Here is a 21744-nt window from a genome sequence, read left to right as displayed (position 1 = left end):
TATAATCAGCCCCTTGAATATTGTGAACTTTTACAAGCCATAAAAACAACGAGAAACAGTGCAGCTGGGCCAGATGGCATATATTATGTCATGCTGCAGCATCTCGATGAGCAAAACTTACAAATGCTGCTAGTTTTCTTTAACCGGATCTTCCTGGAAAATATTTATCCAACATCTTGGCACCATGCTACAGTTTTGCCCTTTTTGAAACCTGGAAAAGATCCTTCAAGTCCTAATAGTTACAGGCCAATCTCTCTGTCAAGTTGCCTTGGTAAAATTCTTGAAAAAATGATCCACAGTCGACTCAGCTGGATCATTTAAAGTGAACAACTATTGAGTAATTGTCAACATGGCTTTCGCAAAAATAGGTCCTCTCTAGATCTGATGATCAAGGCCGAATCTGAAATTCGCAATGCCTTTGTGAAAAATGAACACCTTGTCATGGTCTCCATTGATATAGAAAAGGCATTCGATACTACCTGGCGGTATGGCATTCTCAGTGACCTACATAATCTTGGTCTACGAGGCAACCTGCCTATATTCATTATGAACTTCCTCCAGATCCGCTCTTTCCAGGTTCGATACCAAAACTCCCTTTCTTCTACATTCTTGCAGGAAGAAGGAGTACCACAGGGGTCGGTTTTGAGCGCAACCCTATTTGCCCTTAGAATTGATTCCATTTCCAAAGAACTTCCAAATACTGTAGAAGCCTATCTTTATGCTGACGATCTCTCCATTTCTTACCACTCTCAGAACATGAGTTCTATTGAACGCCAAATGCAAATGTCCCTCAATAAAATTCAAAAATGGGCTGAGTTCAATGGATATCGGCTTTCCCATCAGAAAACAGTTGCTATCCACTTTTGTAACCAACGCAAATTACATACAGACCCTGAACTCCGGATATCAAATTCCAGCATCCCGATTACCAACAATATTAGATTCTTGGGATTAATATTAGACAGCAAGTTAAATTTCCTTGAGCACATTAAAGTAATACGTACTACCTGTCTGAAAAAGCTGAACATGCTTAGAGCTCTATCTGCCCAGTCTTGGGGAGCAGATCGTACAACTTTGCTGCTCTTATATAGAGCACTGATTAGATCTCGGTTAGATTATGGTGCCCCAGTTTATGATTCTGCTCGAAAGAGTGTATTACGCTGGCTCGATCCTGTACAACACAATGCACTGAGGATTGCTCTTGGTGCTTATAGGACATCACCAACCTATAGTCTATATATTGAAGCCCATGAGCCCCCTCTTTACCTCCGAAGAAAAATGTTACTACTTAAATATGCAGTCAGAATACGAAACTGTTCTCCGCACCCCATCCAACCATATCTCTTTAATCCATCATTTCACAATCTCTATAGAAATAAACCAAATAAAATACGCCCAGCAGGCCTACGGCTCCTTGAAATAGCACAAAATTGGAATGTTCCTCTCCAGAGTAGGCAGCACAGAAAGAATTATTCTTGCCCACCATGGACCCCATTTCCTCAACCAGCCTGTGATAATTATTTTCTCCAATGGGGAAAGAATCGTCTACCAACTCTGAATGTGCAACAACTTCATGCTAGCCATATTCAAAACTGTTTTGACTTCTTACCGATATATACTGATGGTTCCAAATCTCATTCAACTGTTGGAGCAGCAGCAGTGTTTCCCTCTGCTATCATATCAGCCTCTCTTCCACCTGAGTACAGCAGCTTTTCAGCGGAATTATATGCAATTCAATTAGCTCTAGAAAATTTGACTCTCTCAGCTCAATTAGAGCAATGCAGAATTTCTCTTATAAGGATCACCCTATACTAAATCAAATCAAGTATTTGCTGTTGAAAATCGAAGATCGCCAGCAACGAGTGAACTTTTGCTGGATTCCAGCACATTCAGGCATCAAAGGGAACGAGTTGGCTGATATTTCGGCTAAAAATCCATCAACAGTAGACTTAACCTCTGCCTTTATTCCAGTTTCTGATTATAATATTATAATTCAAACAGCATATCATGCACAATGGACAGAGCTATGGCATAAACAAACAAATAACAAACTGTTCCAGTTAAAACAGGACCCAAAATTTTGGCACTCATGCATTCAGACAGTTCGGCGAGAAGAAGTGGTACTCGCGCGGATTAGAATAGGACATACTCATCTGACTCACCTCCATCTACTCACAGGCGATGATCCTCCTCTTTGTTCACAGTGCTCAGAGCATCTAACAGTCAAACATATTTTGATTGACTGTCCACATTATCAACAACATCAAACTTCAATATTTCATTCTCTGGCTAATTTCCGTGAACGGATAACATTAAATGATATCATTGGTGAAAATGCCAATATTAATGAACTTTTCTGTTATTTGAAACAAATAGGAATGTATAAGCGACTCTGATTAGTTTCTGGCATGAAATGAGATTGAACCATCTTCACATTAATTATTTATTTTATCTTTTCAACATACCTATGAATAGGCGCAATATATCCACAGCAGCTTGTGTGCCATTAAACACCCATACCACACACACACACACAGTGCATAAACACACTTGTTTGTCTCCTGCTAATAAAGTCAATGCAGACTGCATTTAAAAATTCAAATTTTTAATGAACCAGATAAAAATGTTACTGCGAAGGAGATAACAGTAAAAGAACTAGATGAAATCTTTCGTATCGCAGAGAACCTCAAACAAAAGGTTTGAGGTTCTCTGCGATATTTATTTCGCCAGGGCCCTGAGAAGATTGTTGTCGGCTGTTGGAAATTGATTGATGAAAAGAGAAAGTCACGACTGTTCAAATATTTCCAGAAGTCATTTCTTCATTGAGTATTTTATGTCAGAGGTTCTCAAGCTTTCTCGGTTCATGGTGCACCCAGACCAAAAGAAATACCTAACATTTCCATTCAGTAGTTAGGTCCAAACAACTTAATAAGAAATGTTGAAATTGTGAACTACCTTGAGCTAGTAGTTCGCACGGTGTCCGACAGATGTCGAGTATTGCTGTGTTTCCCTCGAAAATTTAAAATATTCTGCAGCACACAGTTTGGGAACCACTGTTTTATGCAATAAACGTTTAATTCCATAATTATTTTCATTATCTTTTATATTGTATACAGTTAAAAAGTTATTTAAAAGGTATTTTTAAAATTCTTTATGGACGTTCCAGAAGGTCAAGGACCAATTATAATTTTTCCTATTGATTATTGTTATATTCGATTAACGCGTTTCTTTTTTGCATGATGCGCTCGCCAGACGAATTAATCGCATTAATCGAGGCTAGCCTGTACTGTAAGTTCTAATACCTCTCATGTTTGTGGTTTTCATAAAAAAATAAATAAAATTAATGAACTTGCATATTATGAAAATATTGTATAATTTTAAAATTATAGGAAAAATAATGTTATTAAAAAAGAAAAAGATGGAGTTGAATTTTTATGGTCATTTCATTTCTTAGGGGATAATATAACTGATGTTTTGGTATCTAAATTGTCTTTCCCAGTAATGAAACAGTGCATAAGTAAATTAGTATTAGCAAATGATGCAAGGAAGCAAACTTATACAGCCAAAAAATAATAGTTAATTAATTAAATTAAATAATGAAAAAAATCTGCATGTGTATGCATGCACAAAAGATGTTTTATGTGAAAACATCCTTGGCTTGGAAGAAGTTAGTGAAAGCCCAATTACCCATTTGATTTTAGCCATTTGTTCAATAGTATGATTGCAATAATACAAATATTTGTCAACAATTTCTCACATTTTTGCTCAATTTCAACTACAAGATCAGGTACCTCAATCTATGCTGTTTTTCAGAGACATTTAGATATTGCAATCCCAAGTATACGTCTCTTAGTTATCATAAATATATTGTATCTTGTCTTCCAACTTTCCTAAATGTAAATGAGGAATGTAAAAGTTTACTTTTACATTCCTCCTTGTCTTGATTCCTCTATCACCACACCATCTTTTTTTTGTTTGGAATTGTGATAATAATAAACTTTTGAATCCCCCTCCCTGACAGTTACTTAGAACATGTTCCATTTATTCATAAGACATGTATGCTCAGGTGAATTCAAAGGGAACAAATAGTCTGCTCCCTTGGAGATTATGCACCACAGAAAGTGTCATTAGAAAAGCATTTCCTCTAGCAGTGTGTGGAGGTAGTGCCATCTTGTTGGAACTGCTATGCATGGGAAGACAGATTTCTAGTGCAAAAAAAAAAAAAAAATCTTTGCAGATCTTGAACAAAGGGCAGGACAATCAGCTGAAATTATGTAAATTTGTGAATGATCAATAAAATATTTACAATACAAAAGTTCTTTTATTTCATAATCAATAGATACAAATCAAAATACCTAAAAGAAACATGAAGGATGTTTCACATAAAACCATCTACCACGCAAAGTGACATCATTTGCATTTTACTTCAGTCTGAAATGTTTAGTATGGGCAATGTAATGTTTTATAATTCACGCCTGCTACTTACTCTACCGAATCAACATTAGTGACTGAGTTAGCGTCATTTAGAAAGTGATGTCATTTGCGTCATTTCCATCTCGGTGTACATATTACCTACCACATTACTTCGGTCCACTATGTCATTTAGGAAGTATGTCATTTCTGTTTCACATTTTTGTGACAAATCGGTTTTACTTTAGTCAAGTATTTAGTAGGTGCTGGCAAAGATGTTTTCACATCAAAAAATAAATAAATAAATAAACAAATCGTCTGTAATGTTTTATGATCATGTCCGCTACTTACTCTACCGAATCAACATTAGTGACTGAGTTAGCGTCATTTAGGAAGTGATGTCATTTGCGTCTTTTCCCTCTCTGTGTGCATATTACCTACCACATTACTTCAGTCCACTATGTCATTTCTGTTTCACATTTTCGTGACAAATCAGATTTACTTCAGTCCAATATTTAGTAGGTGCCGCCAAAGATGTTTTCACATCAAAAAGTAAAAAATAAATAAATAAATAAAACCTCATTAATCTACTTCCACAACGAGTGAGATAACTTGTGATTGGCATTATAATGAAATATGTGATACTTCTGATACCTTTAACTACAATAAAGAAGTGGAGGTGGGGAGATGCTGAAATGTCAGTGTATTGCATATGATCATAAATGCCTTCTAATTCTCATTAATGAATAGCTTCAATGAATAAATATTCATTTCATATACATGATGCACGTATGGCTTCCTTTCCTAATTATTAAAGTTTTACAACCCTAATGTTGTCCTACATACAGTATCTCACAACTTAAATTTTCTTGATCGGTTTTAAAATAAAAAGAACATTGTGATTGTAGTTAATATTTTTAGAATTTTGTAATAATTGTTTAGATAAGATTGGCTGCTTTTTGAACTTTATTAATAGGTCTCAGTACTTGATGCCGTTCCAGATATAAATATGATTAATCAACTACCTGAAATATTGGATGGCCTTTTTCACATATTAGGAGATCCAACAACAGAAATCAGGAAAATGTTTGTACTGAAGAAATTTCTCTGCTACATTCTAAAATCTTGTTAGTTTCTATAAATAATTATTTAGTGTGACTTTAAATTATTATTTTGTTAAACTTTGGCTGTATACACCATAACATATGATGCTATATCTGGTCATACCTGCTTTAATACTGATTTGCTAATCCTACAGTATGTTCAGTTATTACTTTTACATTCCTCCTTGTCTTCGTCCCTCTCTTCTGTGCTACATCACCACACCATCTTTTTTGTGTTTAGAATTGTGATAAAAGTAAATTTTTGAATCCTCTGCCCTGACAGTGACTCAGAACAGGTTCCATTTATTCATAAGACATGTAAACTCAGGTGAATTCAGAGGGAACAAATAGTCTGCTCCCTTGGAGATTATGCACCACAGAAAGTGTCATTAGAAAAGCATTTCCCCTAGCAGTGTGTGGAGATAGTGTCATCTTGTTGGAACTGCTATGCATTGGAAGGCAGATTTCTAGTGCAAAAAAAAAAAAAAAATTTTACAGATCTTGAACAAAGAGCAGATCAATCAGCTGGTAGTATCTTTCTTGATTCACAGTAACACACCTTCTCTGTTCATCCTGTACAATAAGGTCTGATGGCCTGAAATGATACATCAAACAGTTACTATGTATATATTAAGTGCAATAGCATCATTAATACACAGCCATTTCTGAATAAACAGAAAATTTATAAGGCGGCATCGTTTTAAGTTATATCTCATATTGTGAATACCTTCACAACGAGTTGCCATGAAGTATTGTGAAGGTATTCACAATATGAGATATAACTTAAAACGATGCCGCCTTATAAATTTTCTGTTTATTCAGAAATGGCTGTGTATTAATGATGCTATTGCACTTAATATATACATAGTCTAAATTTGCTCGCAGCTTGAGGCTTTAGCCCTAAATGCATCTTAATCAAACAGTTACTCAGTCACTATACAGAGAATGCGTCACACTCAGCTGATCTTTCAAATTCAAGACATTATGGTATTAGCTTTTTCACATAATGCTCTGGCATAATATGGCACTCATCAGAAAACAAAAAATTGTGGAGGAAATGTTCATTTTCTTACACTTTTGCAAGAGTATGAGCACAGAACAAAATCCTTGTTCCCAATCCCATATTTGCAATTTGTGACTCACCTGCATACAATATGAAAAATCTGATAGATGAATCATTTGTTTAATATATGTTCTTTTCTTATGTAGCTCTTTTGCTATATGCAGTTTTTCAACTGCATGTAGCAAAAGTTCCTGTGGGGGTGGGGTCATATAATTATGTCAAAACTGCTCCCCACATTTATGTTATCTGTGGAGATCCATTTCCTTCCACTTTTATGTTTTTTGCTAACACAAAAATTGAACCCATCTGTCTAAGCATTCACCAGAAGCAACGCTATTCACTTGGTTGTTGGATCTTTATTGCACTCAGATTGGAAACATTCTCGTACAGTTTTTACAGCTGAGTCCACCTACTCAGCCTACTTTGTATGAATAGAAATAATGCCCTACAATAAAAGCCTTTTCTCTAACAGTGAGAGCCATCACTGATAAACAGACTTCACTACCTTTCTCGTCTATAACCAAGGATAAACTAACACAGCAGTGTCTAGTATCTTGGTGCCAATGTATTCAGCATAGTCTGGCCACTGGCCATTGTATTGGTACCAACAACAGCAAACAGAGTTTCTAAACTTTAGTATGCTTTATTGTGGGCCATATTGTACGAGCATGAGAAAATGAGTGGTTTAGCCAGCTTAGTTTATTAGTGTAGCAATAGCAGCCTTGATGCTGATCTTGCTCACAACCTGTTGTCTATGAATATTAGTATAGTTGTAGTGCTGGTAAGCTTCACTGAGAATTTCAGTCCTTTTCTAGTGAACTCTCACAGCAGAACATCTCTGAATGAGTGGTAGCAGCTTCACTTGTTCTCCAAATTAATGTAAAATCTGTAATTTCTTTCTCTAACTGTTACATTAATGATTGGCTGTGTCCTGTTTGGTTGGTAATATCCTGGCATACCCCTCCTGAAAGCACCAGAGAAAACCTAAAGTACTTCTGGAGAATTGTATTAAGTTTTAAGCAAAATGTTTCCTGGTAACTCCTTGGCAAATATTAATTGTCAAATATTCAATCGATCCCTCTATGTCAGGAGTGACAAACGTTTTTAAGGGTGCGTGCTGAAATTGGCTAAATCTTTTTAAAAAACTACCCTTGTGGAGGCCCCTCGAAAGGCAATATTCAGGACATTCAATCACACAATTTTGTCACAATTTCACCACTCAAACTTCAAACAAATCACTGCATGAATACAGCTATTTACTGAATGGTGTGACATCAGTACATGCCTGGCAGAAAGAACGGGTGTGCGCAGGTCACGACTCAAGGTGGATTCCTGTAGTGATGTTGTTTCGAAGTTTGAAATTATTTTGGGAGGCTCTGAATTCCAAGCGCTCAAAAAATTTATATGCATGCCATAGTTTTCCACCCCTGCTCTATGTTATATGTAACTGCTTATTGAGGTTGTCACAGACATTCTCTCAGATATGCCAGACAAGCTGTACTTGCTACCTGGGAATGTAAAACACTGATGGAACTGATATTCGGGTAACAGTCAAGTCAAGTGGACCCAATTTTGGCGAAGTCTGGACAGCCTCTGACAGCCAAATCCTCTGCTTGCACCTTCACTATGGTGAGACTGTTAGTAATCCTGGGAATTACCTCCATGCATAAGCACTGTGGTTGACCACCAAGGTGTGAACCAACGTAAGCAGGGGTCGAGGTGTGGCATTGTCAAGGCCAAATGTCAAGAATCTGAGTATATTCTTACCATGTGTATGATGGTAAGAATATACTCAGATCCAAAATTTCCAAAAATTTCATTACTTCATACAGCATGTCCCACCCCACCCACTTTTTTCCTATTATTGAATACGCCATGAATTGTCAAACTAATAGAGTAAGCTTATCTAAACCTCCCAAACACTTCCTAGTTCATTTCACAAATATACGTGGTCTCAATTCTAATTTCAACGATGTCCATTTCCACTTGCAGTCTGCCAAACCCCATGTGCTTTTTCTGACAGAATTTCAGTTATCTGTTGATTCAACTTCTGCTCATCTCAGTTGCCCAAATTATTCGCTGTATGATTCCTTCGCCTCAAAGGTGGTACTTGTACATATGTTCATTCCGATATTCCCTGTCAGAGACTTGGTAATTTGGAATCTCCTCTCTTCGACCTTCTCTGGCTTAAAATCTCTCTACCTCGTGTCAAATTCGTCTGTTGTCTCTACCGTTCTCCCAACTCCACTAATCACTTGGAGCTCTCTGATGTCATCTTTTTGCAACTTGACTTTCTACAGTCCAACTTTCCTAACAGTGAGGTAATTTCCCGTGGTGATTTTAATGTTCACAATTCCAGCTGGCTTCCGTTTTCTAGTCACACCGACCCAGCTGGTTGAGATGCTGAAGCTTTTGCGATTGCTAATGACCTTGCACAGATTGTTCATTTACATACAAGAATACCTAACAATCCTAACCATACAGCCAACACGCTTGATCTTTTTCTCGCAAATGACCCTTCTAAGTAAAAGGTCAAAGTAAGTGGTCCTTTAGGCACCTCAGATCATAACTTGGTGGTTGTCTCTTCTCCAATGGAGCCTTTATCTCATGGCTATTCCCAACCTCATGTTGTTTGGCATTACAAGAATGCAAAATTTGATGACCTGGAAGATTTCTTTTCCTTGGTTGGATTACTGTTTCAAAACTTCTGATGTCAATGTTTTCTCAGATCGTCTGAGTGAAATTATTCTTGTAGGAATGGAATCCTTTATTCCACACTCCACTTTAAAATCTTGTCCTTTATCTAAACCTTGGTTTTCCAATAAATGTGCTAAGGCTGTTCAAGGGAAGAACGTTGCATATCATAATTGGCTTGTTTCCAATTCTTCAGTTTCATTTTGTGCCTACACCAAACTCGCAACAATTGTAAAGCAGTTATTAATCAGTCCAAACTAGATTTTGAACAGGCTAAGAATAGAAAACTTGCTTCTTGCCCTAATGGTAGCCGAGCATTCTGGTCTCTTGCCAAAGCTATTGGCAGAAGTTTTGCTCATCTCTGCTCCCACCTCTGTCAAAACCAGATGGTTCTGTTGTCACTTCAGCCAAGGATAAAGCTGACCTACTAGCATCTCATTTTTCTTCCAACTCATGTATTAATGATCTTGGTAAAACACCTCCCACCATTCCCAACACACTCCATTCAATGCCTCCTGTGGTCTTCCGTCAAAAGGATGTCAGAAGGATTTTGATGAATCTTGATGCTAAGAAATCTCCAGGTCCTGATGGTATTTCTCCACTTGTTCTCAAAACCTGTGCTCCTGAACTTACTCCTGTTCTTTGCCGCCTTTTTTCACTTTCTTATTCCAAAGGTGTTTTTCCTTCTGCTTGGAAATTTGCTCTTATCAAGCCAGTTCCTAAAAAGGATGACAAATCCCTCCCATTCAATTATCGTCCCATTACAATTACTTCTACTCTTTCTAAAGTAATGGAGAAATTAATTAACCACCAACTCAAACTACCTAGAAATCTTCCATCTGATCAACGATCGCCATTATGGATTCCGTCAGTATCGATCCACTGGTGATATTCTAGATTATGTTACCCATTGATGGACAAATTCAATGGATAAGGTCGATGAAACACAAGCAGTTGCTCTTGACATCTCAAAGGCTTTCGATCGTGTTTGGCATAAAGCTCTTCTAAAACAAGCTTCCATCTTATGGTTTGCCAACTGTTTTTTGTAGTTGATCATCCAGTTTTCTCTCTGATTGCTCACTGAGGGTGATGGTAGATGGCTGTCTGTCTTCTAACTTCTCTACTAATGCTGGTATCCCACAAGGTTCAGTTCTTTCCATCACTCTTTTCCTCTTCTATATAATGACCTTCTTCCATTGACTGGAAATCCTATCCATAGTTTTGCGATGATATCAGATTGCATTCCACTTTCCATTTTGAGAAACCTTGACCTGCTCAATCAGCTTCAACTTCTCAAATATCTGCTACCAATTCCTTAAATGCCAATCTCGTGGTAATTCTCCAGTGGGGCAAAGAAAATTAGTTGATTTCAATCCTTCTAAACTCAGTCTTGTTTTATTTCGCAAAAAGGATTATTCTGCTCCTATGCTTATCTTTGGTGACACTCCGATTTCTAGGCAAGTTGATATATCTCTTTTGGGGATTACCCTGACTTCTAATCTCTCTTGGCACAAGTACATTAAAAATATTGCTTCCTCTGCATCTAAAAAACTTGGTTTTCTCTTTCTCTCTCGGCATTACTTTTCATCCAAACAGCTTTTCACTCTGTACAAATCACAAATGTGCCCTACCATGGAATAGCGTTCCCGCAACTGGGGTGGTGCCCCCAAAACCTCTCTCAGGCTTCTAGATTCCATTCAGAAGAGGGCAGTTAGATTAATTAATGACTCCTCTCTAACAGAGTCTCTCCACTCGCTGTCTCATAGACACACTGTTTCTGATGCATGCCTTTTCTACAGATACTTCCATGTGCACTGTTCTTCTGAATTGTCTTCTATTATTCCCGTGCTCTCTTTTAAAATAGTCTGAACACCCGCCGCCACCAGCCAACATCCATTTACTGTCCAACAAACTCACAGAACCAACTCTTCACCTTCTTTATTTATTCTTTCAACTGCTGTTTTCTGGCACAACCTTCCTTCATAAGTATTTCCTGAAAATTACAGTCTACAGAAGTTCAAGTCTAATGTCAACAGATATCTTCTTTCATCTTCTCAACCTCCAACCCAAACATGGTACCAAGGACTATAGGTTCTATTACCTCTCATGTTTGGGGGGTTTCATAAAAATTAAAAAAAGAAGAAAAGAAAAGAATTACATTACTAATGACATCCATTTTCAGGTTCATAAATTAGTATTAGGTATATGGTGCAATGAAGCCGCTGGCTTTTGTTACACCAGCCAAAAAACAAAAAGCAGAGAAGAAATTAAACAAATTTTATGTGCTTTCCTCCTCATGTAGATAACAACTATCCAGTTGACCTCTGAATTTCTTCAAATTCTCAACCTCAACTGCCTGCACAGGCAACTTGTTCCAGTAATCAACTTCTCACTGGCTGAAAGAAAACTTCCTGCAACCTAGTCTGAACATTTTCCCCTGTAATTTGCATTTACAGTGCTTAGTTCTGAAATCTTATAACAGTAAAAATTTTGCCTTCATTCAGGTCCCCTCTAAGGTGCCTGGTTGCCAAACTCTGTAGCCCACATGACACTGGTCAATTTATACATCATTTTTGAATTGAAAAATGCAAAGTATTTCTCCCTCGTGCACAATTTTTGCGTGATACACAAATTTTGACATAAATAATACAGTAATGAAATAGTACTGCGGTTTTACAAAATGACTCAGTGAATAAATGTGTGGAAAGGGTTGTTCTGTGTGGTCTGACAGGCTGAGGCATGTTTAAACCTTCCGTGAAACTCTATACTAGTAAAAGATGACTGTTCAAACAAGTTCAGACTTGACATAATATTACTTACGTCCATGAAGTAAGCTGTCCTCTCAGTTGTGTGCCAGACATCACTTAGTTAATATCGTTATTGTTGTGTTCCTTTTCTTTATGTGTCATGTATACTTTTTAATTGTATCCATGCATTTGCAGCTTAAGATGCCTCATAAATGTATCAATCATCCTAATAGTTTTTGTTAAAAAATGTTGTGAGCTAACTTTTAAATCACGGAGATGAAACTTCACTCCTCTAGTTAAAAAGGTTATTTCTATAAATCAAAGTCTTTCCTTGTACAGCCATCCTTTTGCAGATCTCACCATGCGAGTTTCCTGTCTTTGGACCTTTTCAAAGTCCAAAGGCAGCTCAACATCATATTTTTAATGAGGTCTCCATACTTGGACACGGTATTCCAAGTGCAGCCTTGCAATTGCCTTATACAGTGGAATTCTGACTGCATTATCCCCACAAGCTATTTGTTATTTGATAAAAACTTTGACAGGACACCATGAGCTTTCCTGGCCATCTGTCAGAGAACTTCATATTTGCCCATATCATAATTCCCAGATCCCTTTCTTCCTCTACCATTTTTAATTCAATCCCGCCAAGTGTATGAATTATTTTGAGGTTGCTATTCCCAAGTGTAAAACCTTGCATTTTGCTGCATTAAAACACAGCTGAAACTTTTTTTGACCAATCTCGAAACCTGTTCGGTTCATCCTGAAGGAATGCTGATTGGCAGTGACATTTACGAAAATCAGAAACAACAATAGTCCGATAGTCCAGTTCTTATGTTACACCAATCTGAAGAATACCATTAATCACAACTGTCTTCCTTCTTTCCTGCAGCCATTCTGTGATTCATGTTAGAATCTTGCTAACAATCCCAACACATTCCAGCCTAAACAATAACCTCTTGTGAGGGAATGAGTAAAATGCCTCACTAAAATCCAAATAAATGATATCAAAATTGTTTCTTATATCCAACTAATGAGTAACTGTGTCAAAATAGCTTACCAAATTAGTTAAATATGATTTTCTATAGACAAAACCATGTTGTTTGTCTTTTTGAGTGCCATTTCTTTCTAAATGTACCTGGATTGCACTCTTAATTAGTACCTCTGAGATTCCTTACCACTGGAGTCAGATTAACTGGTTTTTAATTACTGACTTCACCCTTAGAATTGCCTTTATATATTTCAGTGGTTTGGCACTTCTCCACTCCAAAGGAATCTCTCCTAAGTCCAGCTCTGTGTATTGAACCATTGAGATTAATTATGACACCCTCATAATTAACCTCAGTGGTGCAGTACACTCTCCAACCACTTCCCTCAAAATTAATGGGTACATATCATCAACCCCAGGAGCCTTACTTGCCCTTAGGATCAAAATATTTTTCTAAAAATCTGAAATTTCAATGTCATCAATTTCGTTCTTTCCAGCATCACTCACATAGCCTCTCCTTACCATAAAGGGTCATTCATCAGTAAAGATCAATATGAAGTACTTAACAGCAACATCAGCTAGGCTATCTAAGACTTTTCTACTCCCAGTACACAAGTGTCCAGTGTAATTCCTTTTTTATATTCACTTACTTGAAAAAATCCTTGTCCCCTTTCTCTGTTCTCTTAGCCAGTGCTTTTTGATATTCTGATTTGGCTGTTTTAATCTTTTCTGTGGTCCTATTACAGATCAACTTGTAGCTGTTGTAGGCTTGAGTAATTTTCATTGCTTTAATTTTCCCATGCCATTTTTACCTGTTCTATTAGACTGGCCAGTTCCATATTCATCCATCTTGGCATCCTCTTTGTGCTATATTTTCTTAATGATTCATTCCTGACTTTTGCGATTATTGCTTTAAAGGTATTTCATAATTCATTAGACTTATCTACCTTCTGAAATATATGCCTTCTTTCTGTAATCCACCCAACTGACAGATTCCATATAGCTTAAGTCATAGTCTCCTATTCTGAAATTTAAACCCATGCCTTTAATGACTGCATGATTGCTACCTGCCTATGGTTCTTATATTGTATTTCCTGTGATGTCTGATTCTTGAGCAGTGATGAGGTCTAGAATATTCTTAACCGTAGTATTTTCTCTAACATGCTGGTAAAAATAATAATCATGTACTTTATTTTAAAATTTTATTCTCCATAGTGAGTTTCCCTCCCATTTATTCTAGTCTATTAGGAGCAATTTGAAATCATCTTTAATAAGGTTCACAGGCTGATGGTGTTATAAGGATAGCATTACAAGAATTCACTGAAGAAGTGGTACAGGAAGTACCATGAAACATATGAGAATAATCTGTAATTCTTTAAGAAATCAAAGGCAGATTACACTCAGTGCAGGGCAAAATGATCATTATTTCACCACATTCCATTTCCTGATATACCTGCGCACCATGCCACTAAAAGAATATTTAAGTCTGTTTTTGTTTCTCTCTCCTAGCTTGAATAAAGCATCTTGCTTGTTTCTTTTAAATATTATGCATTTGAAAATCTGAGCATAGCTCTTCAATCCAATGTACCTCATGTCTATTGAGATGATTACTCCTAGATATGTGGAAGAATGTAATGTGCAAATTTATTTTACCAACAGTTTTTCAAATATTTCACTTCCATTTGGGACATTGATTCCATAGCAGACTAAACCAGATGGATGAGTCTAACTTAGTTATAGGCATTTCTACTGCCAAGGCTATGAAGAGTTTAAAGCAAGAGAGAAAGATGCTGTTCTTTTGGGCAGTGAAGAAGTACTTTAGGGCTACATGTGACTGCATGGCACACAAGTTCCATTTGAAAAATAATTTTTTTTATAAATGCCGAGGTAGCACAAATTTCTCAGTTTTTAGTGCATCATTTTTGAATTTTAAATTTTTTGTGTATGAGTTTCTAGTACTTTGGTGTTGTTAAAGATAAAGAAATAGATTTCACAATAGATGTTTTGCAACATCAGTTCTTGTCAGTTTCACTGTGAATACTATTATAAAAGGAGAAGGAATTGGTTCACAGTGATCATTGCTTGGGTTACTAACAACTGCACAGATTAGCTTGAAATATAACAAATTATCCCAAGTCATGCTTGGCATTTTAACAGTTCCTTATAGCAAAGCTGAATGTGGGAAGATATTCAGCCAGGTTAGAAAAAGAAAAACTGAGTTCAGATTTTCTCTTTTTGTTCAAGCTTTGGAAATGTTCTTGACTGCTTGGGCTATGCAGTGGGGCCATTGTTATGAACAGAACTTTAACTCAACATTTCTGAAGAGGATAAAGTCTGCAACAGTATCTTTCATGAAGCAATCAAAATCAGTTTATGTCTAATAGAATATCCAAACAGAAATCTACAGCAGGAAAAATGTTAGGTAATCTTATGATTAAAAGCATGCCATACTGATAAACAATTCTGTGGCTGTATTATAATATAAAATGTGTATTTTTCCAGTGAAGTTTAAATTCTAGTGCAGCATGGATTCTTAAAAACCTTCCCTTTTTTTTCCTTTTTTGTTTTTGTTGTCTGTTTTGGTTCAAAAACCTCCTGTTTGCAAATGTCCGATTTCCGACATTTTAAAGGCAAAAGTTGTCAGCTGTGCATACAGAATAAAAAATGCAAACACATGCATTATAAATAAAGAGTAGGAAAATATTACTTCTGATTACTTAATAAACACCCTGTACAAAACAGTTTTTTTATGTTTTTTGTAAATGTAATCTTGACGAGATTTTAAAATGCAAAGGCTGATTAACATCACTTTCAGAGTGTAGTAGGAAATGTCAATGCATTTAGAATAATATTGAGCACTTTTTTTTTTTTTTTTTTAGAATAATTTGAATATTATAAAATATATCCTTTTAAAGATTTAGCTTAAACCTGAAGTTTTTTTTTTTCTTCTCCTTATCCAAGCATTTAATTTTTTAGGTGTGAAACTGTCCTTGGAGAGTTCTTGAAAAATATCATCAAGAATAAACAAAAAGTGAAATTTACCAAAATGGTTAATATACTAATTGTTCACTCAGATTCTTCAGGTATGAAATAATTTTTAATCATTTTTATTATTACTCTGAATTACACATGTAGAATTTGAATTTTAAAATATTGTTATAGAACTAGTTCTAAATCTTAATATATAAAATGAATGTGGAAATAAATTAATTCATTTGCATTTCATGTCTAAAAACTTTAATGATATTTGAAAAGCTGCTGGTAACAGTCTTTGAATTAATTAAAAAAAATTAATAAATAACTCATCCATTTTCCTCACCACACCATAATTTCTCCAGACATCTCAAATATCTCTTGAGTTGATCAGTAGGTTGGCAGTTATTCGTAAGCACCAATCAGCATTCTTTGTATCTATTTTTAATCAGACCAGAAAGACTAATATTGTGGTAGTCGCTCAACTTGGAAGTAAATAAAAACTGTATATATATTGCCCTTCCCTGTGATATTTTACAGTTTAAATTTCTGTATTTTCTGAATTAGCCACAGATCCCATTTTTTAAGGCATGAAAAAGAGAAAAGAATATTTAATGTGAATTTATTTTCTGATTTATTAATTTATTTATAAGTCATTAAAGCATGACATTATTAAATTCATGCTTTAATAAATATTAGTAATAAATAAGTGCTTCTTTTAGGTTGACCAGAGAGGTGAATAAAAACACTGAAGTTAAATAAAAACCATAAGGACAAATGATGCAAATTAAATTTTGAATTAAATTTGCAAATGAGGCACACGCTCAAATTTTTGTTTGCAAATTTTAAGGAAAAAAATACACATGGCATTTGAGAAAATACTGTACAGTTTTCAATAAATAAATATTTTATATTCATAATGCTGCACTTATATCATACTCTATGATATAAGTGCAGAGAAGAAAACTAATTGGTAACCCTCTAACAATCACTGATTGTTACCAATCAGTGATTGTTAGAGGGTTACCTAGCCTAGCGTACTGTGTACAGGTCTGAAGGCCTCATTTTTGGATGGATTTTAGAGTTGAATGAGTACAAAGAAGGACAACAAGATTGGTGAGGGGAACAAAGAGGTGCTCTTACCAAGAAAGGCTTAAGTTCTGAAAATTGCAGACCCTGGAGAGTAGGCACCTGCGAGATGATCTGATTGAGGTGTATAAGGCCTTGAATGGGTTGGGCAAGCTGAATGCTGATGGGATTCTTCCTCTTGCTCAAATTAAGAACCTGTGGGGGCACGGATTCAAATTGAGGAAAGACAGTTGTAGAATAGATTTGCGGAAATTTGCCTTTAGCCAGCAGGTAGTTGAATGGGGAACAGACTTCCATCTTCTGTTGTGGAAGTTGATAGCTTAAATAAATTTAAGGCTGAGCTGGACAGGCATTTGGAACGAATGGGAGGGTTTTCTTTTTTATTTTTTTTTTTTTGTCTGATGCTGCATAAGCTTGCTTTCTTGCATCGTATGCCTCTACTAATGCGACCCCTAATATTGAAATAATTATATTCAAGTTCTTTTGAAATATGTATTACGTACCTACATGTCTCTAATGCACATAAAATTAGTGGTCACTCATCATAATACTCTTTTTAATTGCAAGTGTGCAACTGACTGAAGAAGTACTACCTCTATAAGAAATGGAAAAAAACTGAGGTCAGAACAATTATCAATTATTTTGTGAAAAGAACTGGACTCCTAATAATATTCACAAAGACTTAATTGACACATTAGGTGATTTTGCTCCATCATATCATATAGTTTAAAAGTGGTGCCATGAGTTTAAGTGTAGCATGTAACTGTTTGAAGGTGAACATGCCAGAAGAGCTCCTAAAGCTGCCACCACTCCTGAAAATGCCAACAAAATCCATGATGCTTTCCTGCAGGACCATCATGTCACTCACCATTCGACATATTCCTGACATCAGTGATTTGTCATATGGTACAGTACGGGTCATATTTGACTGATACTCTGGGCATGAAAAAATGTGCAACAAGAAAATTCATTAACATAATTACTAACCAAATGCAATGCTATAGGCACATGACCAGGATTTTTCTTCAGAGAGGAGCTGAGGATCACAGAGACTGATTTGATCTGATGAAAAGTACTGTTTTTCATTTTGATTGAGTCTCCTGTACATGAGGTGGAAGCAGTGGAGTCTTGAGAGCCCAGCAATGATAGATTAACTTACCTTATTTCATCTCTTATTCAAATAGATATGTGTTTGCTATTTTACAAGTATGGTATTAATTTACAAAATATAAGGGTTGTTTTTTTTTTTTTCTGGTCCATACAAAAACGGTTGTTGCATACCTGCCAACTTTTCCAATTTTTCATAAGATTTTTCTAATATTGATGTGATTTGTATGGTTTCCACTCTTTTTATGCCCCGAGTGCCAAGCGATAGTGACCTAGCGATTTTTTGTGCCATATATAGAGAGTGCTCTAACTCAGCGAATAAGTTATATTTATTTTAGTGTCTTTTCTTCCTGCTTTACTCAAGTGACTCTTTACTTAAAAGCTTTCAGGTAAGAATCCAGAAAAGAAATTCACCTTTCTTTCCTTATACATATATATTTATTTAATTCATACTAACCCAACTAACTTCCTCAACCACTTGGTCACTGGTGGCACAGCTTCTGCCTCCACGAGTCGGGGCCGGTAACCTGAGAGAAGAAAGTTACTCTCCTGGGGCTAAAAGGAGCAAAGATGGACTTAAATAATTTTCCTCCTTTAGAGCCATCAAGCTCAAAGTCAGAAATGTCCAATGAAAATGATTCAAACCAACCTAAAAGACTTCGAATAGAAGTAGAGTGTCATAACCTCCCTAACTTTTTGGTGATACACTCTCTGTCTGCTCATCTGGTGGGTAAGCTATAATACTTTAATAGTCACTCACTACTTCTGAGTGACTATTAAAGACAAAAACATTTGGTGGGTTGCCAGTATCTGTTACTCCCCACAATACTTTAAATTCATCGAAAGGCATCATCACAGAGTGGGACCTGCTTTCAGTGTCTGAGGAGGAATTAGTCCACGAACTTAGTAATCAGAAGGTAATCAGTACGAAGTGAATAATTGATTAAAAAAGATGGAAATCTCGTACCAACTCGATCCATCATTTTAACCCTCAACACTCCTGATTTGCCATCCACTGTAAAAGCTGGCTATTTAAACTGCCGAATTCGATCGTGCGTGCCGAATCCTCTTAGCTGTTTTAAATGCCAGAAATATGGCCATTCTCAGCAGGCATGCAGAGGTGATGCCATCTGTCCTATATGTGGCTCAAAGGACCATACACAAGCGATTGCTCAGCCTGAACCCCCGTGTGTCCCAACTGCAAAGGAAGTCATCCTGTGTTTTCTAAATCATGTGATATGTGGAAAACTGGAAAGAAAGAAAATTCAGAGATACAAAATAGAACATAAAGTAACATATCCTGAAGCACGCAGACAAATTATGTCGACCATGCCCAGTCAATCTTATGCGCCTCGCACCCGAAGCTATATTTCAACTGCAGCTCAAACAGACATGTCAATACCACTGAACACCTCTTTGGCAAATTGGGTTAAAGAAACCTTATCAGCCTCCAGAAAAGATACTCCAAAACCTAAAACCAGTGAAGCTACAAACACCCCAATTAGTATCCCAATTGATACTCCAATAGTCTCGCAGGACACTGAAAGAATGAAAACTACTAAAGATTGTAAGAAAGCCAAACCTCAAACAAACAGTATGGAAGTGGATGTGTGCCCGGATTATGAGGAACCCATCCTAGAATTGCATGCCAATGACACTATGGATACAAGTCGCCCCACATTCCCAAAAAAAGACCGGAAAAAATGTTCTGCATCCAAAAAACAGCCAGATGAATCATCCTCAAATAAACCTAAATAATGATAACATCATACAGTGGAATTGCAGAGGACTAAGCAGCCATTCTGATGACTTAAAAGATTTAATAGCTCAATTCAACCCCATAGCTGTATGCTTACAGGAAACATTCTTGTCACTCAAGTTTTGCCAATTATACGATGTATAGACGAGATAGAAACCAGAGTCTCTTGCACGTGGAGGAGTAGCCATTCTGGTTAATTCTAATGTGCCATCCAAGCTGATCAGTTAATAACAAATCTAGAAGCTGTGGCTACTCGTATTGCAGTTGGTACGTCAATTACTCTTGTTACCGTTTATATTCCACCATCTCTACCTCTTCCCCATTCGGAACTTGACAATCTTATTAGACAACTACCAACTCCAATTTGTCTTTTCAGTGACTTTAATGGACACCATCCATTGTGGGGGTCTGCTACAATGGCTTCAATTAATTTGCCACAGAAGTGGCAAATTAATTGAAGAATTTATGAATAATAGCGATCTTAATTTACTAAACACTGGATCTCCTACTTACATCCACCTACCTACAGGATCTACTTCTGCAGTTGACTTGTCAATTTGCTCTCCATCCATCTTTCCAATCCGGACATGGTTGGTTTTATCCGATCCATTTAACGGTGGTGACTTTCCAATTATTTGCTCAATACAAACAGCGGTAATTCAAAATCCTAACCAATGATCCAATTGGAAGTTTAGTAATGCGAACTGGGATGGCTATTCTGCCAAAATGCTCTGAGACAGAATTTAAGTCCAACAGAAACATATTGATGATGTAACTACTTACATCACCAATCAGATTCTGACTATGACAAATGCTTTCGTTACAAAATCCAAGAAATTTCGTGCTCACGGAAATCACTGGTGGAATGCAGAGTGCTCTATTGCCAAACAAGATAAAAACAGTGCATGGAATGATTTTCGGAAGTGTCCTACTACCACTAACTTAATTGCTTATAAAAGGCTTAGAGCAAGGCAAATTAGAAGGAAAACAAAATGCAATTCATGGATTGCTTTTTGCATCAACCATCACAAAAGACACTGACACATGGATCATCTGGAGAAGGATACAGGCGCTAAATGGCAAGGCACCTCCATAGCCAGGTGGGAAGGAGCAGCAGTGCGTAGCACACGCTTCTTGATTAGACCGGGGTTCGAGCTGTCACCACCAAATATGGAGGATGCGGAAAGGTCAGGGAATGACCACCGCATATTCCCGGAGCAATATAGCCTTAGTTGCTAATGCTCCTAAAAACCAAACAACAACAAACAGCTAAATGGCAAATTTGTTCAGCTACCCTCTTCCATACTTTGCTGGAAAGGAAAAGACATGTCTACGCCCAAAGAAGTTGCCAATGCGTTAGCAGAATCTTTTGCCACCAGCTCTGCTTCTGCTTCCTATGCAAGCTCCTTCCAGAGCATTAAAGATCGTGCAGAACGGTTTAAAATTAACTTCTCAATGTGCCGCTCCTTTCTGTACAACGAACCCTTTACATTAATAGAACTGAAAGAATCATTAAATAGATCTCACAACAGTGCTTCAGGGCCAGATGGTGTTCATTACATTATGCTAAAACATTTACATGAAGAGTACTTGTGTACTCTGTTGACTTTCTGCAATCGGATCTTCTCTGAAAATGTCTATCCTTCGTTTTGTTCCCATTCGTTCATTATCGCCATACCAAAACCAGGCAAAGATCCTACCCTGGTGCAAAATTATAGGCCAATATCTCTTACCAGCTGCGTAGGGAAAATTTTCGAAATGATGATTCATACGAGATTCACTTACATCCTGGAGTCACAGAATCTCCTTCCAGG

General features: G+C 36.7%; 1 protein-coding gene across 1 annotated transcript in view; it reads left to right on the top strand.

The window, feature by feature from the left end:
- LOC150080924 (protein VAC14 homolog) overlaps nucleotides 1–21744 on the top strand; it is a 247387-nt gene that overhangs the window by 72177 nt on the left and 153466 nt on the right. Inside the window, exons 6-7 of the mRNA XM_090382035.1 lie at nucleotides 5387–5496; nucleotides 15979–16085. Coding sequence (XP_090238161.1) covers nucleotides 5387–5496; nucleotides 15979–16085 — 217 coding nt within the window. The remainder of the gene's footprint in view (nucleotides 1–5386; nucleotides 5497–15978; nucleotides 16086–21744) is intronic.

This window comes from Mastigoproctus giganteus, chromosome 9, assembly GCF_048544385.1.
Source record: "Mastigoproctus giganteus isolate SK-2022 chromosome 9, ASM4854438v1, whole genome shotgun sequence".
Taxonomy (NCBI): Eukaryota; Metazoa; Arthropoda; class Arachnida; order Uropygi; family Thelyphonidae; genus Mastigoproctus; species Mastigoproctus giganteus.
Note: the sequence above shows the minus strand (reverse complement) of the source record. Positions and strands in the feature narration are given on the sequence as shown.